The following is a 15,666-nucleotide window of genomic DNA, read 5'->3' on the forward strand; positions in this document are numbered from 1 at the left end:
GATTTAATGTCTCATGAAGACTCGAACTTATAAATTAAATGCAAAAGTGTGACATTTGCTCTTTCATCTCAGAAGGTTCATTGATGATCTTTCTTCTTCTTCCTTCATTTATGGAAGAACCATTAGAAGTTGGAACATTTCTTTTCATTACCACATGAATGTTACTCTACATATTTTGTAGACATTTAATATGGCGAAAGCATAACGGGTTCCATCATCCAGTAGATCTGCAAACACCTCTGCCTAAAGTTCAAGAAATACGAAATTCTCCACGTTTGGATAAAAAGAGATTGAACAAATAATAGCCATCAAATTATCATCAGAACATGTCATGATCTCAAGACCAGTTCTTACATCATGTACAGGAACAAGGATGGTCCGACTAAAAAGAGATTGAATAAATGCTGTACCCAGCAATCCTACCAGTACAGTTTCTAGGCTAAAATCTCCAATCTACAATTGGATCGCAATATACTTCTAAAGATGATTCTAACAGTATACTTATAGACCGATGGATTTGAGATGCACTAACCAGTCCTTATCTCCAGTGTGATACGCCTAGTCACGATGATAAAATTAACCAACTATTGCAAGTAGGTTCAGTCATGTCCGCGAAGCACTCCTCTCCTGGAATCTCCAAGAAGTTCATCTGGACAACATTGAAAAATAGTGGTTCACTTTAAATGGATGGGCTGAACCAAGGTTATATGAACAGTATAACTGGGATCATGCCCGCTCATTCTGGACATGGTAGAATTACGGTTACAAAAGCCTCGTGCAGATAGGTACTTGATGTGCCAAAAAATAAAATTTATTTAAAAAAAAAAACATAGCCAAACATACACACAATTTATATATAGGCAAAGTTGATCCAGGCATTCATCTTACCATGCTCATCTTCATCATCGCCATTTTGAGTTGTGAAAAACGGTGTGAGGTAGTTCCTATCTAATGCAGTAAAAGATGCAGTGCTGCAAGAAAGAATCCAGAACCATAATAATCAATTGAAAAGAGGATGTTAAAATGGAATTCCAGAAATTACTTTTCATACCTCTTATGGAACTCTTTTAGTTTCATCTTGAACCGGCTCCCAGATGATGATTCCCCCTCGTAGCTAGGAGCTCTGTAGCCGCTATTTGCCTCAAAGCTCTGAACATAAGGAAGATGATGATTAATAATTGGCAAATTCTCTTATCAAATTTTGTCAACTACTCCTTCAGATCATGTAAACCAAATATTCTGCTTTCAGGAAAGAGATCATAGAATTTATCTATCTTTTCCATTTTCAGTTGGCTAATACCATTATTACTCTTGTACCAGCTTTTCAGCAGAAAGTGCAGGATGAGACAACTAAGTTATAATGTTGACTTACTTCGCCAAGTGGGGCATCATGGCCGTCACCCACAACTTGTAAAGCTTCCAGCATGGTTCCTGTTGATCCTCCTATCAGTAAGACCTGAAATTTTCCAACAACATAAATGTCAAGAATACCACAACTATATTCCATAATGAAGACTTATGAAATGCCTCATTCCACTTCAGTAATTTCTAGTGCCGAAGTGAAGTGTGAGCACATATGTATGATAATCTAATAAACTAGAGAACGTGAGATAAATGAGTGGCATTTAAACTAAAGTTTCTCTACCAAAAAAAAAAAAACGCATAAATTGGTGTATTAAGCCTTGAATAATGGTCAGAAGAAAACTGAGTGCTAACACATCTCTTCAAGCTAGTCCACAACCAACCACCAGAGAATATAAATGAAACTATGGCTACTAATTGGCTTTTCCAACAATATGGTGCCGAGGCACCATGAACAAATTATATCAAATGCCATATCAGTCCAGTTGCATATGCTGCCTGAAAGGACCTATTTTCCCATTTAAGCATCAAGATAAATCTAGTCAATTTAAAAACTAACAGTTTTGACTTACCGTCAGAACAACTATCGCAGTTGTCGCAGTGAATATTGTCTGACCATGCCCTTCTGGAAGGTCATGAACTGATTGCAGTGCTAGGGCAAAGGCCATAGCCCCTCGGAGCCCTGTAATGAATATTTATTAGTATATGTGTGCAAAATTGCTAAGCACAAAAGGTAGAAGGGTAGAGAATGTTGACTGGAGTGCATATAAGAGAAAGCAGTTCAAACAACTAGAATTTCATCTCCACCTACCGCTGTACCAAAGTGCTTTCTGATGCTTCATTGGTATTTTTCTGTGCGAAGGTCGGACCAAATTCACCAAATATGCGCACGAGAACACATTTGCAGCTCTTCATAAAACAGGTATAAAAAGGTTTAATAATTGCTCAAAATTACTATGTAACAACATCACTCACATCTAACAACCAAAACACTATAGGCAAAGCATGGGGCTACTTTGTCCCTTTTACATAAGAGGAATGAACAGAACTTTCAGAATAAGGCAAACTACGCATACCTTGCAATTCCAATGAACAACTGGTATAATTTGGAGCAAGTTATGGGAAAACAGCAGTTGATCTCAGTAAGTTCAAACAAAAATGACTCATTTTGGAATTTTCACTACAGGAGGATACAATAGAAAAAAAGACAAATCCCATATGAGACCAGCTGTGCTTTTCCATGGCAATGTCAAATCCCATGTATATAAATCTGCAAAATGGACAAAAAGTAAGAATGTGGAAGATACACTAGAAAAAATCCTATAAGTACATGACTAAATGATTGCTTACACAAAAGTTTCTGCCAAAGATGATATCAGATGGAAAAATGCAGCTGTAAATTTCTGAGAATTATCCGACAAGTTCGAGAAAGTATAGTGCTTCATGACCTAGCACAAATAACCCAGGTGACCATGTTTCATCACATTATCATGCCAAATCCAAAGTAAAATGAGTTCCACTTACTATTCCAGTAAACAATATGGACACGATACCCGAGAGGCCAAACCCTTCAGCTAGCATGTATCTAGGAAAAAATCACATGAGAACATAAGTTGAGCACCAAGGAAACTCAAAAAGATACATAGTCCTTTCATAATAAAAGATAGGCCAGCTAAAAGGTATCTTACGAGAAATATGGGAAGAGAACGAACAGACAGCACTCCAAATTATGAAGACTGTACAGAAGTAGTTAAAAATTGCAATTAGAATTTGTCATGGATAAATCAAATCTCGAATCTAAAAATATTGAAGATATGTGCTTACTTGTCAATATCCAAACCCGCATACTTGAAAAGGTTCTGGAAGTCAAGGCTACAACAGAGCTCAATATGAGTTTAAAACAATTGAAAGCAAGTGTTGACTCAGAATAATAACAACCATTTAAAAAGGATATCAAAGCAGATGTGAATCCAACTCCAACCCCTGCAGTTCAGAAACAAACTATACTTAGTAGCTTAGATATATGTGTTCTCTCCAGAATTTTTCGGTAAGAAATATTATAATAGAACCGTAGCAAAAAAAAAATAGCAAGAAAAGTTCTATGATCAGATGATGAAGATAGAATATAGTATAAGACCTTATTTTAGCAGGGTTGAAGAATACATAGATCTCAACCCCGAAGAGTTGGGCTTTGTTGAGCGGAGTGTGTGTTGAGGGAAATGTGTAGGTCTCATTATTGTCAAATTAAAAGATACAACACATATTAACTCAACTTCAGAAAATCCAGACAAAAGGAATTTTCAATAAATAAGCACACCAAAATAATTCTTTTTTTTTTTTAAAAAAAAATAAGTCACACCAAAATAATTCACAAACAGCTAGCAGTTCCTGTGTTCCACTCCCTTTCTCCCTAATCAGTAAACTTAGATCTTGAAGCAGTTTAAAGGGTACAAGAATAATAAATAATTGCTGGTGAATCCATGACATATCCCATAAAATGATTGAAATTTAAGATTCATGTAATTTGCTTTTCCTGTGCCGATGAGGGTTTCCAAATTTACTCTAATGTTCTTCTTTTCAAATCAAAGCACAATTGTTCTCAGCGAAACAAAGATATGGTTTCCACATAAATTGTTCATTAATCAGTCAACAAGTTCTCAAGATCTGGAAGGATCTGGAGGAAAGATAAGAAAATCATACATCATCAGAAAATTGGGGAAAAACATGATAGTTTCATGTCGGTAAAACTTTGATAACTCTAAAGAGTCAAGCATAAACTGGGAACATCAAAACACAAACTGTTTGAATTGTTATAGGGTCCAGCACCAAACCTGCTGACATAGAGCCAACAAAAGTCTCAAGAAATCTGACCACGATCATGAGAAAGTTTTGACCACTTGACATATTGCTTCTCACCAATGACATTGTCCTACAAAATTATAAAAGTAGGTTATTAATGACTGAATCTGCAACCTCATACTCATTATGATGGATAACTGCAATTTGACTGACCTGTACAAAGAAATTGCCATCTTCAAACAGCGTAACATACATAATTCAACAAAAAATTAGTGAATTAATAAATAACCTGATCAATAATATCCATATTTTAGCATCAATGTAAACCAACAAAACTTACTGCATCGTTTAGCACAGATTCGCCAAAGACCAAAGCATAGAGATTCACATCTGTACCAAGTTCCTGCAGACAGGAATGAACTAGAAATCTTTAGTAGTTTAGCTAGGGTTTAAGTGGGATTTCAATGGCATAAAGTGATATTACTTCAGAAGTTTTCATCCAGAAATGTAGAACTTCCAGAGTTATACACTTGAATGCAAAAAGCTACATTCATCACCAAAGGAGAAAAGGCAAAGGACTCAAACACAAAAATTCAACTGTTAAAAAACATCGATCTGCTAACAAGGTAAAGATATCGAACTTAAAACATGATCTATTAAACCTAATAGCAATTAAACAAGAATTCCGCTCAGTTATATTAACAACTTGTCACTTAGACTACCTAAGGAAACATTATAATAATCAAACTCTTTTCAGGTAAAAACATAGTATTCACCACAGATGATACTGTTTTCTATGCAAACAAGAGCTACGCTTGAGTGACTATCACTCACGTAGTTGCACAAAGATCAATAATTCTATTGAATAAAAACAGCGAAAGTTAATCCACTCAATCAGCATATCCATCAATATAGTAAAAACTTCTAAAACCATCTAATGCCGAAAGAAACTTAATCGTAATTACAAAAGAATAATAATTCAGAGGCTAAATCACATGAACAAGGTGTAGCTACCTCATAGAACATGGTAGCAGACGTGGGTAGTGTTACAGTGTGCAAGCTCTATCAATGTAATTGAAAAACCATAAGTGAAATTACATGTAGACTTTATATCCACCTAGTGCATTTTTCCTCCTGTAATAATTTCTTTACATGTCCAACAAAAACATTCTCAAATATTGCAACGTGTGATCCATGAAATATTAAACTAGCAAAGCTGGCAGTGAAGAAACATTGCACATGACAAATCTAAGCACCAGGTCACCTGAAATATAGACAATACAGTGACAGGATCAGTAGCTGAGATGAGAGCACCAAACATTAGACACTCGACAAATGGAAGTTTGTACATGAGATATGTAACTCCACCTAGGTATCTGTAATAGGAGACATTAAATTGTAAGGTTAGCAAACTAGTGATTAGATAAATACCCCCTAAATTAGAGCACTTAAATTTGTAAGACATTTATAGTATGGAACTAATTGATACTCACACCAAAACGCCTGTGACAACAGAAGCTACAAAAGTCCCAAAAATTGCAAATGTCACAATGGCTCCAAAGTTAGAAAAGAATGGTTTCTGCCAATCACAGAAATGAAGGTACTGAGCTCATAGAATTAAGTTCATTTCGATATTAGAGAATGAAAGTAAGAAACTATTAGGGAATACTGAGTAATTTGTTTCGGTTAGTTTTCAGGTTTGGCCTTAAGCATTGAAGAGAAGATATAAGCAGAAACATCCTCTCAGACATTACATCTAGAAACCTGAACAATTGAGAACTCAGTTTGCCCCTTGCCCATCTTCCCTTCTATAAACTTCACACTGAAGCTCTTACTTATAAAAGAGAATTGGTCGTCGTTAGGTCAATGCAAAGTTCTTCCATTATTTTCTTGAATTGTATTTGGTGTTTGCACACTTGTGCCCACTAGGGTAGAATAAGGCGTGAGACAGAACAGTCTTCTTGGTCCCTTTTCCAACATTCAAAAGAAAAAGCAGTACAAAAAGTTAAACATGGATAAACTTACAGGTTGCATACTGAAGCCCGACTGGGTGCGCACAAAAGCCAGAAAAAAGTTAAGGAAATCATGCGCCTGGTGAAACCATGAACGAGTAGGAAACAAGATTGAACAGTGGCAAACATTTAGATTTAAAACAAAGTCGGTCCACGACTCCACGGTTCAAGGATATAATATGATCGGGGGCAGCAGAAACAAGAAGAAGAACTCCTCGTGGAAGTTGAACCAAGACCTGTAAAACCAAATTAAATTATCAAAGAATTCCATAATCCTACAGATAGGGTTTATAGCGAACCAAAAGAAGATAAAATGTACAAGGAAATCATGAATATAACGAGGTAACCTTATGCTATTCTCCGTATTGGAAATATTAGCTAGTCCACCCACAATTAAACCTGTACCCCAAATTAAAATTCCATTACACCACAAGACATCCAAAACCGTAATCAGATAACAAAGTGATCATCATCATGATTAAGTAAAGGCAACCGAATTAAAAAATATAAATCGCAGCTAAAATTACCAATCAAGAGAGAAGCACTGGCTTCTGGAAGGTAATAGATTCGGTGACGACGAAGAACGTGGCCGAGGACGAATGAGAGAACGAGCATCATGATCTGTAGAAGAATCCCAACGCCGGCAGCTCGCTGTTCCTTCCCCGGGCTCCCCATCGAATCGGCCGGAGATATTTGCAACTGTTCCATCCCGATTCCTCGGGACTGTTGTGCTTCTCACAAATCGTTCCACCAGCCGAAAAATACACACACCACAACTGAATCAAGAAACAAGTACACTTACCTATATCTCGAGTGTTGTGAATTTCTGGGCATCTTCCTATTTCTTGTTTGAAGAGAATTGTTTTGCAATTATCAGAATGAGGTGGTTGGTCGACCCGCTTAATTAAGGGTTATCTCACTGTTTTAAGTTAACATCTAAGCTAATTAATGTGCTGGATTCAAAACATTGTTAAATATAAAATTATATCTTTTTTAAATATATTTTGAAATTACACCTTCACCCTTTTCGAAAAATTCTATATTTACACCCGATCTATTTTTTTTAAAATTATGAATAAAAAATATTGACATTAGCAAAAAAGTTAGATAAAATTTTAATTTTGGTCCTAAATTAACATTTTCAAATATATATTTTTGTACTTATAAAATATTAAATGTAATATATTTATAGAAAGTGAGGTTAGCATTATTATATTTTTTCCTTATAAATATAAAATTATTACATATGTTAAATACGGTGAAAAATTAAAAGTTTATATAATTTTTTGCTAACTTCAACATTTTTCATTCTAATTTTAACAAAATTAGGTCATATATAAACGGATAATTTTTCAAAAGAGATGTAATTATAATTTCAAAATTTTATTTAGGGAAAAAGTTTAACTTCATATTTTTAAATAAAATTTAAGTGTAATTAATCCTATTATATATAATAAAAATAAATATAGAAAGAAACAATTTACCTAAAAATTGGTTTAATTTAAATTAAACTAATCATCGTTGCACGCGATCCCTGCGAAATATATATAAAAAAATTATAATATGAGATAAAGAGAAAAAAAAATTATAAGAATAAAGAAAAAATCAAACAAAAAAAACATGGCATGAGGTGACCGACAAAAAAAAATATTACAATTATAAATTTATTAAAAATATAGAAGTTTCTTAGAAAAATAAATACCAAAAAGTTTGCGGAAAGAGAAATATGGAGAGATAATTTTTTTATAAAATTATTAAAAAAATTACGATAAATTCACATTATTTATATAATAAAAAACAAAAAAATAATAAAAATACCAATCATACATCTGAACAAGAAATTAAGTCCACGAATTAAATGTATATTTGCATTAAACACCCCCAAGTTCTAGTTTTAAGCGTTTAACCCCAACAATGTTGGATATTATTATCGTCTTTTCTTCATGGTGATTTATACAATACAGTGCTATTTGCGGGGACGAGAGCTGATTGGACGGGAGCGCTCACGACGTGGCATCTCCACAGCTGCTAATTTCCCTGCCTGCTGTCTATGCCGATAATATTTTTCTTCATTCTCAGTAGAGCTCGCGAGAAGAGCACCTCCTCATTGCTTCAATTCCAAGCATTTTTTCGATGATGAGAACTCCATTTCTCTGAAGTTTACCCGCAGAATAACTGCTGTAGGAGGAGCGGCCTGGCGGATTCTGCTACTGGTAATGACGAGCAAAATGGTAGGAGTGGAATCCCCTGCCCACTTACCACTACAAGATTTCTGTAGAGCTCAAGCGTTCTCAAGTGCAAGTCGAGTTGTTTTCAGCACCTCTCAGCTCAATTGCAGCAATTTCAAGCATCACAGGCTTTACTGCTTCGCTTTATCGCACAAATATTCGTTTTACATCGATTCTCGGAGGAGAAATCACAAGGACACTACGTTTTCGGCGTTTGTCTGTCGTTCCTCCTTGGCTCCGCTGCAAACTGATCAGGTATTTTACTTTCTTTATCTTTTTGGGGGAGGGAGGGTGTTCAATGGTTCAAGTTATTTAAAATGAAGCGAAAATTTGGTCAATTTGTTTATGGATTTAGGAGGATTCTCAAAGAAAGGTTCCTGATGTTCAAACTTTGCTAAGAAGATTCTGGAAAGTGGCTGCTCCGTATTGGTCCTCCGATGATAAGATTCAGGCGCGGTGGCAACTGGCTGCCGTATTTGCTCTCACATTAGCGACCACTGGAATTTCCGTTGGCTTCAATTTTCTTGGCCGTGACTTTTATAACTCCCTAGCCAGTATGTTCTTTTTGACAGCCTCTTTTTTCTTTTTCTTGTTGGTGTTTACTGCATTTTTCATTAGCTTAATTTTCTGATACAATGGTGATTTCTGGCATGTTTTTGGGATTATGGAAGACAAGGATCAAGAACAATTTACCAAGCAATTGTTGTACTACCTGGCAAGTTTTGCTGGTGGAATTCCGGTGAGCACATTGCTCCACTTTCTTAGGTATTGTCTAGTTTATCTTTTCTGCATTCCTTATAGGACGTGGTCTGGCTTTGTTGCTTCTACTGAAATGCCTAACACGGGAAACAAGTTCAATTTCACTCTTCTTGTTTTCTTTAGTTGCTACCTTCGGTCATAAGAATGCAACTTTTTATGCAGTCTTTTCTTCTTCTTTCTTTTTTTTTTTTTTTAACAGAAGTTTTATGTAGTCGTTCACTATTGGATAGTTTACGTCAGGCATATCTCATATGCATCTTTCTAATGCATGTGGGATGCATGCGTTTTTATTATTTCCCACATGGATAGATATTAGTTTGTTGTATGAGTTATATAACAGATTTGCCTTACATTACCTATGCTCAATATAATCAGAAGAGGCCTTTTTCACATATTACTGAGTGTCTTCAGGGATTAGAAGTTATCACTCCATGTGAAGAGAAAGGGTAATTTTAATATCTCAAGTTTATTATTCTGCCATTCTAGACAACTAAATTAGCCTCCACATGTGTGTTAAAGTTCATCTGAATGTCTAAACTTTAGAATTCTGCCCTAATTGTGTTTATATATGTTCGGATATACATTCTTTCATGTTATACTTGTGACCAAACAAGGAAAGAATCATTTTTGTGGTGTTTCAGCAGGACTCTTTTTATTTGTTGGTCTAGGATGCTTCTGCAACTCTCTTCGCTTCTCTCTCATTGTTAATCATTCTGCTAGCTATTTGGTTTTGGACACCACTCCTGCTGACTTTATTGTTTTTCAGGTTTTCGTTTTGAGAGATTATGCAAAAGATACCCTTTCTTTAAGATGGAGATCTTGGATGACAAGCTTTTACATGGATCGCTATCTGAAGAATCGAACTTTTTACAAAATACAATCCCAGTCAATTATTGATAATCCTGATCAGCGGATCGTTGATGATTTAAGTTCTTTCACTGGCACGGCTCTTGCTTTTTCCTTGACACTCTTCAATGCGACTGTGGACTTGATATCTTTCAGTAACATACTCTATGGCATTTATCCGCCACTGTTTCTTGTACTTCTTGGTTACTCGCTTGGCGGAACAGCTATCAGTGTCTTCCTTGGGAGGGTAACTTTCACCTTTGAAAGTCAATCTAGTCATTGGTCAACAACTTACCAATTATGCACCTTTGCAACTAAGCAGTAAAACATTTTTCTAGTGTACTTGTATTAATGCATAAGAGACTATTACATCCTGATTATGAGAACTGTACTTTTAGGGATTGGTGACTCTAAACTTCTTGCAAGAGAAAAAGGAAGCAGATTTTCGTTATGGACTTGTGCGCGTTAGAGAAAATGCTGAATCCATTGCATTCTATAATGGCGAGGAAAATGAGATGCAACTGCTGCTGCAGCGGTTCAGAAGCGCTTTTGAAAATCTTAGTGTATGTAAAAGTTTTAACATTTTGTCTTTTAAGTACTGTTTTTGAAATTTCATGTCCTTCACATCAGAATCAGAGAATTTATTTCTTATAGCATCTAAGTCCTCTGAAGGGGTTGAAGCCATCTTTCACTTAAAACAGAAAATTCTCTAAATACAACTGTAATTAAGTTCAAGTGGTGGTTGTCCCTTGATCATTTCTGTAGTGGACCTGAACTGATTATGCTGTTTAATTGGCTGCTTAATCCTTTATCAAGGCAATCGTGATTTGATAATTAAATTACATTGAATGTAATGTGACTCTGGAAATCTTTCTTTACAGAGTTAGAACGGAAATTTGACCAAAGCAGTTGAATGGAATGCTTGACTGTATGTAAAACCTTTAGTATCGCTATGTACAGATAAATGCAACCAAGTTTACCATAATGAAAAGGAGTGAATGCTAGCTGCTAAGTTATTTTGTTGCTCTCTTTAAGTAAAGGATCAAATGAAGAAAGAAAGTAATCTGAAAGTGAGAATATGTGCATCCTATATCTTGTACTGTGTTAACTTTTAACCTATTGATTCTTCATCTCTCACTATTTCCTACTATTAGTTAAGTCATATGCTTGTTAAATCTTAATATGTTCATTTTTATGCCGTTTTAACTTTACAGAAACTGTTGATATCTTCCAGAAATCTGGAGTTCTTTACCAATGGCTACCGATACCTGATCCAGATTCTTCCTGCAGCAGTTGTTGCGCCCATGTACTTCTCTGGCAAAATTGAGTTTGGGGTCATAAATCAATCTGTATCTGCATTCAATCACATACTTGGAGATTTTTCCCTCATTGTGTACCAATTTCAGGCTATCAGTGCCTTTTCTGCTGTCATAGATCGACTAGGTACTCAAACTGCATCCAATTAATATCTCAAAGTATGGGTAATTATCAGCAACCGTCACTAATTTGACACATATGGGCTTTGTTTTCACTTGCTGAGTGATGTAATCTTCATGAGGATCCCTGGTTCTGACGTATCCTTAAGTTACCATGACATGGACTAATTCCTTTACTTTCATTAGATTTGGGGAACTTACTTGATAACTTGTTAGGCAAAGGCCTTCAAGATGTTTGTGCATTTACGATCCATACCATGTTTATGTTTCACTGAAGTACAAAAACTATGTAAAGATGAGGCCCAATTTGATATATATCTTTGCAGCGGTAATTGTGCATTGGTTCAATATAGAGTTTCAGGTTTGAAATCTGTAAATTACTGAATGAGAAATCCATAATAGTTCACAGGTCTACTGCTGGAAATTACTGCTCACATGTATGCCTATGAAGTTTGAGTAACATGCCATGTGTGAAGAGGTTTTGACATATTTCAAATGACAGGTGAATTTGATGATCTTTTAACTAGTAACGAGACCAGAAGTGACACGGAACCCACGGAAGAAATTTCTCGTGAATTTTGCAATGTAAGCAATTCTGTTGCATCCAACGGAGCTCTGACCATCAACAGAGGTTCAAAGTTACTAACAGTTGAGAATTTAACCCTGTTGACTCCAAGTAAAGCAACTCTTATTAGGGACTTGTCATTGGAGATCTGTGAGAAGGACCATCTGCTGGTTTGTATTTATATTTCATCTTTGAGATCTCAGCTTAAGAAGTTAAGCAAATTAAAAGAAAGGATTCATTGCTGGTACATAGCTGCATTAACAGGTTACAGGACCGAGTGGAAGTGGTAAAACTTCATTACTAAGAGCTGTAGCTGGTCTTTGGAACTTCGGAAGGGGAACTATAAGATTCTATGACAGAAATGCAAGGGATAATTCGCCATGCCTTTCTGCAGATGCAGCTTCTCCTGAAGCAACCTTGGTGCATGAGCACAACAAACACAATACGAGAAATTCAAGAGATGTATTTTTTCTTCCACAAAAACCATACATGGTTTTGGGAACTCTTCGTCATCAATTGCTTTATCCTACCTGGAATGATGATCTAGTACCCATGTCAGAAAGTGATACGCCAACTGGTATGACATCTTTCCTTGTGCCACCATATCCTTGGGAATTGCTGTTGTGAAATTTCTGAGTGGGTGAAATCCAATTGTAGACATCTGAATCACGGCTCCAAACTGTGATGTATTCTGAATCAAAATTCATTTTTTGCCTTTTAAATTAATGCCGGGTGATCTCAAGGAAGTGATCACCTATGAGGTAAACGTTAATTTGTCTCACTGTCAAACCAACTGTCTGTATCTTATAAGAATTAATCCATTCGGTTTCTTGATGATAAATGTAATTCATAAGCTTTGTGAAAACGAGAAAAATGTCATGCAAATGATGATTATCTGAATTTGCTAGCATTCAAGTAGAAAACAGCCAAGAGTTCGTAAGCATTGTACCGAGGGTTGCACATTCATGCTCTTTAGGATGGTCACAAGGGTATTAGAAAGAGGGATAGAAATAACTTGAGTGCAAGAAGGTATGAGGCTTTACCAATCAAGTAAGTAGGATGGCCATAGAATTGGCTGGTAGGCTACGCCATGAAAATAATTTTGAGACGTGCAAGTGGCTGAAGAAATTTTTAACTATATATATATATAACTAGCGTGGGTTGAAATCTGACAAGACCATGTTTTGTGGGAAGATGGAAATTGATATGCATGACATAGATGAGTGACTTCTATATTGACCATGTAAAATAATAAAGGATTTAGATTTTAATCTCTATGAGATTTAACTTCCTTTACCTTAACCCTGGAGGACCAATTGACCTCTACTGAGTATGAGCATTTACAAGTTGATTGGGAAAGGAATGTGAAATAGGAGATATGCCATGGTAAAAAGTAGGATTACTACTGATAAACTTGCTCTCCCTCGAGTGCTAAAATTGCTGACCGTTCATGTTTACAGGTTCACTGCCTTTCCTGATGCGTGGCAAAGACATGGATGTGAGTCCTGTGAAGCCAACAACAGACGACTTAATACGAGTTCTGGAAGATGTTCGACTTGCTTATATATTGTCACGGTTTGATCTGGATTGCACATATGAATGGTCTAGTGTTCTCTCCATAGGCGAGCAACAACGTCTAGCATTTGCACGCCTGTTGCTCTCTAAACCAAACTTGGTTCTATTAGATGAATCTACGAGTGCTTTAGATGAAGCTAATGAGGTAATTGAAATTGGCGTTTCTTTTTTTCATTTTTTTTTGCCTCCAACAACTCCTGTGTGTATGCATATTTTATTGGTGTTTTTTATTCAAAGTTTTGAGTACTCCTCATGTTCACCTTTCTTAATGCTGCAGTTACTATTCATTTAGCTACGACAGTTTATTAGCTGGAATTAGTATACTTTTCAATAAAATGCCTTTCGTCTATTATACTTGGTCCAAATTTAGGGTTGTATAACACTTCTGTCACCTTGTAATTCCTACTCTCTCTAAGCTTAACTTGTGTTTGCAGGCACATTTATATAAGCTAATTGAAACTACTGGGATTACTTACATAAGCATTGGCCACAGGCGAACACTCTACGAACACCATAAGAATGTCTTGCACATATCCCCAGTGGAACCAACAAGTGTGCTACCCAATTGGCGCTTCGAGCCCATCAAGAAGGACTCTGCATACAACTTATCAAAGCAGTAAATACAAACTTCATTAGACTGAGGTATTGCAATGTCCACTCTTTTGCTTAAGATGGTATAAACGGGACCAGGATCGATAGTCCCAAGAAAACAGTCTGGAAAATTTCCTCTTTTTTAACTGAAAATATTTGTTTAGAGTTTAAGTTATACCTTTCTGATGCCTAGCATTTGACCAAATTGATGTGAGGAATTGTTGTCTATTAGCATAATAGGCTAGGCTGTATAAGTCATGGATATCCCCATCTTTATGGCCCTGCAAATCCTTCTCGACTCTGAACTTGCACTGCACTTGCTCCGTTCTACATGTATTTTTTTACGAGCATTAAAAGCTGTTGGAGAAATAGATGTACATGTGACTTATTGATGAACATATCTGTCAAGAATTTAATTAAGTTGTTTTAGAGTATAGAAGTTTCTCATTACATGCATTTCACTTATCCCATGAAACTCAATTATGGGATCTATCAAATAATTCAAGCTCACTGATTGTGATGCAAGCATTAGATTTATTCATTTACTGCAGGTTTTATTTTAAGCTGCATATTAATGTTAGAAAGTGTTCGTTAAGGCAACGGCACCCCCAGTACTAGCTACCTAGCTGCTGTTGCTCGTGTCCCCACTCCCCCTCTCTCTTTATATAATCTATATGGAGTAATTACATATATACCCTTTAATTTATGACTTATTTACACAAATTGTTCGAAATAGTACACGTACATCCATAAAAGATATTATCAACATTATTTATATAAATTATCTCTGATTTTTGAAAAATTACATAAACCCCTTTGAGACCTTAACATCATTACATGAACTATCCCTATTTTTTAACTCCCAAAAGCGTTTTATATAATTATATAAAAGACAAGAATGGTTTATGAATACAAATTAAAAAGTGTAAAAGTAATTAATCCTATCTATAACACACTCTGATCTTGGATTGGATAGAATAATAATTATAAATTTAGATGGATAATTATGGTCCATGTTTGACCTGGTGCATCTATGTGAATGAGAGAGTATATGCATGGTGAAGAGTAGAGGGGTAACGTAGGGATGGGGTTGGGCTCTGAAATAAAAGGCGTGAAGGTTGATTATGACTATAGTTTAAGGCAATCGAGGCCGGCATGGGAATTGGGATCGCATCCTTTTCTTTTGGGGCAGGAACGTGTATATGTTGCGCACTTTCAGGATTTTGCTTTCTTTTCCATGCACCTCTCACGTGCATGCCAACGCCACCCCACCCTACATATTTCAACCTCTGCCTAGCAACCGTTTTTGCCTAGCTATACAAAAAATTAATCACCTCCACCCCCAAATACATATATAGATCAATATATAATAATGATTTTTCAAAAATATTTTTTTGATTTGTTGTGGGATAATGATAGACATTTGAATCCCATCAAATCTTGAAATTATTAAATGATGAGTTTATTACAATTATACATGAATAAAATTACAA

The 15,666-nt window shown here is 35.7% G+C and overlaps 2 protein-coding genes across 2 annotated transcripts; one reads left to right on the forward strand and one right to left on the reverse strand.

The window, feature by feature from the left end:
• Positions 1–290: 290 nt before the first annotated feature.
• On the reverse strand, positions 291–7,085 carry LOC105168082 (sodium/hydrogen exchanger 6). Its single transcript, XM_011088011.3, has 22 exons — positions 6,701–7,085; positions 6,521–6,572; positions 6,350–6,409; positions 6,187–6,211; positions 5,655–5,740; positions 5,426–5,537; positions 4,502–4,564; positions 4,375–4,394; positions 4,194–4,291; positions 3,317–3,345; positions 3,187–3,218; positions 3,051–3,098; positions 2,887–2,947; positions 2,713–2,810; positions 2,557–2,632; positions 2,439–2,458; positions 2,174–2,271; positions 1,935–2,044; positions 1,373–1,456; positions 1,052–1,149; positions 889–971; positions 291–649 (listed from the first exon to the last, which is right to left on the reverse strand). The coding sequence occupies exons 1-22, from the start codon at positions 6,879–6,881 to the stop codon at positions 600–602; spliced, it is 1,584 nt and encodes a 527-aa protein (XP_011086313.1). The 5' UTR covers positions 6,882–7,085; the 3' UTR covers positions 291–599.
• Positions 7,086–8,136: 1,051 nt separating this feature from the next.
• Positions 8,137–14,623, forward strand: ABCD2 (ABC transporter family protein). The gene is made up of 10 exons (XM_020696461.2): positions 8,137–8,656; positions 8,757–8,955; positions 9,073–9,140; positions 9,927–10,253; positions 10,405–10,569; positions 11,221–11,449; positions 11,945–12,177; positions 12,272–12,584; positions 13,468–13,727; positions 14,017–14,623. The coding sequence occupies exons 1-10, from the start codon at positions 8,390–8,392 to the stop codon at positions 14,200–14,202; spliced, it is 2,247 nt and encodes a 748-aa protein (XP_020552120.1). The 5' UTR covers positions 8,137–8,389; the 3' UTR covers positions 14,203–14,623.
• The last annotated feature ends 1,043 nt before the right edge of the window (positions 14,624–15,666 follow it).

Source organism: Sesamum indicum, linkage group LG8 (genome assembly GCF_026168435.1).
Source record: "Sesamum indicum cultivar Baizhima isolate 11 linkage group LG8, ASM2616843v1, whole genome shotgun sequence".
Taxonomy (NCBI): domain Eukaryota; kingdom Viridiplantae; phylum Streptophyta; class Magnoliopsida; order Lamiales; family Pedaliaceae; genus Sesamum; species Sesamum indicum.

Excerpts from the sequence above, each read along its gene's own strand:
- LOC105168082 (XM_011088011.3), bottom strand. The coding sequence starts at position 6,881 with ATGGAACAGTTGCAAATATCTCCGGCCGATTCGATGGGGAGCCCGGGG. Across the intron at positions 4,395-4,501 it reads AATCTGTGCTAAACGATGCA|ATGGCAATTTCTTTGTACAG; the intron begins GTAAGTTTTGTT and ends CGCTGTTTGAAG. Across the intron at positions 2,272-2,438 it reads TTGTTCATTGGAATTGCAAG|AGCTGCAAATGTGTTCTCGT; the intron begins GTATGCGTAGTT and ends TGTTTTATGAAG.
- ABCD2 (XM_020696461.2), top strand. The coding sequence starts at position 8,390 with ATGACGAGCAAAATGGTAGGAGTGGAATCCCCTGCCCACTTACCACTA. Across the intron at positions 8,657-8,756 it reads CTCCGCTGCAAACTGATCAG|GAGGATTCTCAAAGAAAGGT; the intron begins GTATTTTACTTT and ends TTATGGATTTAG. Across the intron at positions 8,956-9,072 it reads CTTTTATAACTCCCTAGCCA|ACAAGGATCAAGAACAATTT; the intron begins GTATGTTCTTTT and ends GGATTATGGAAG.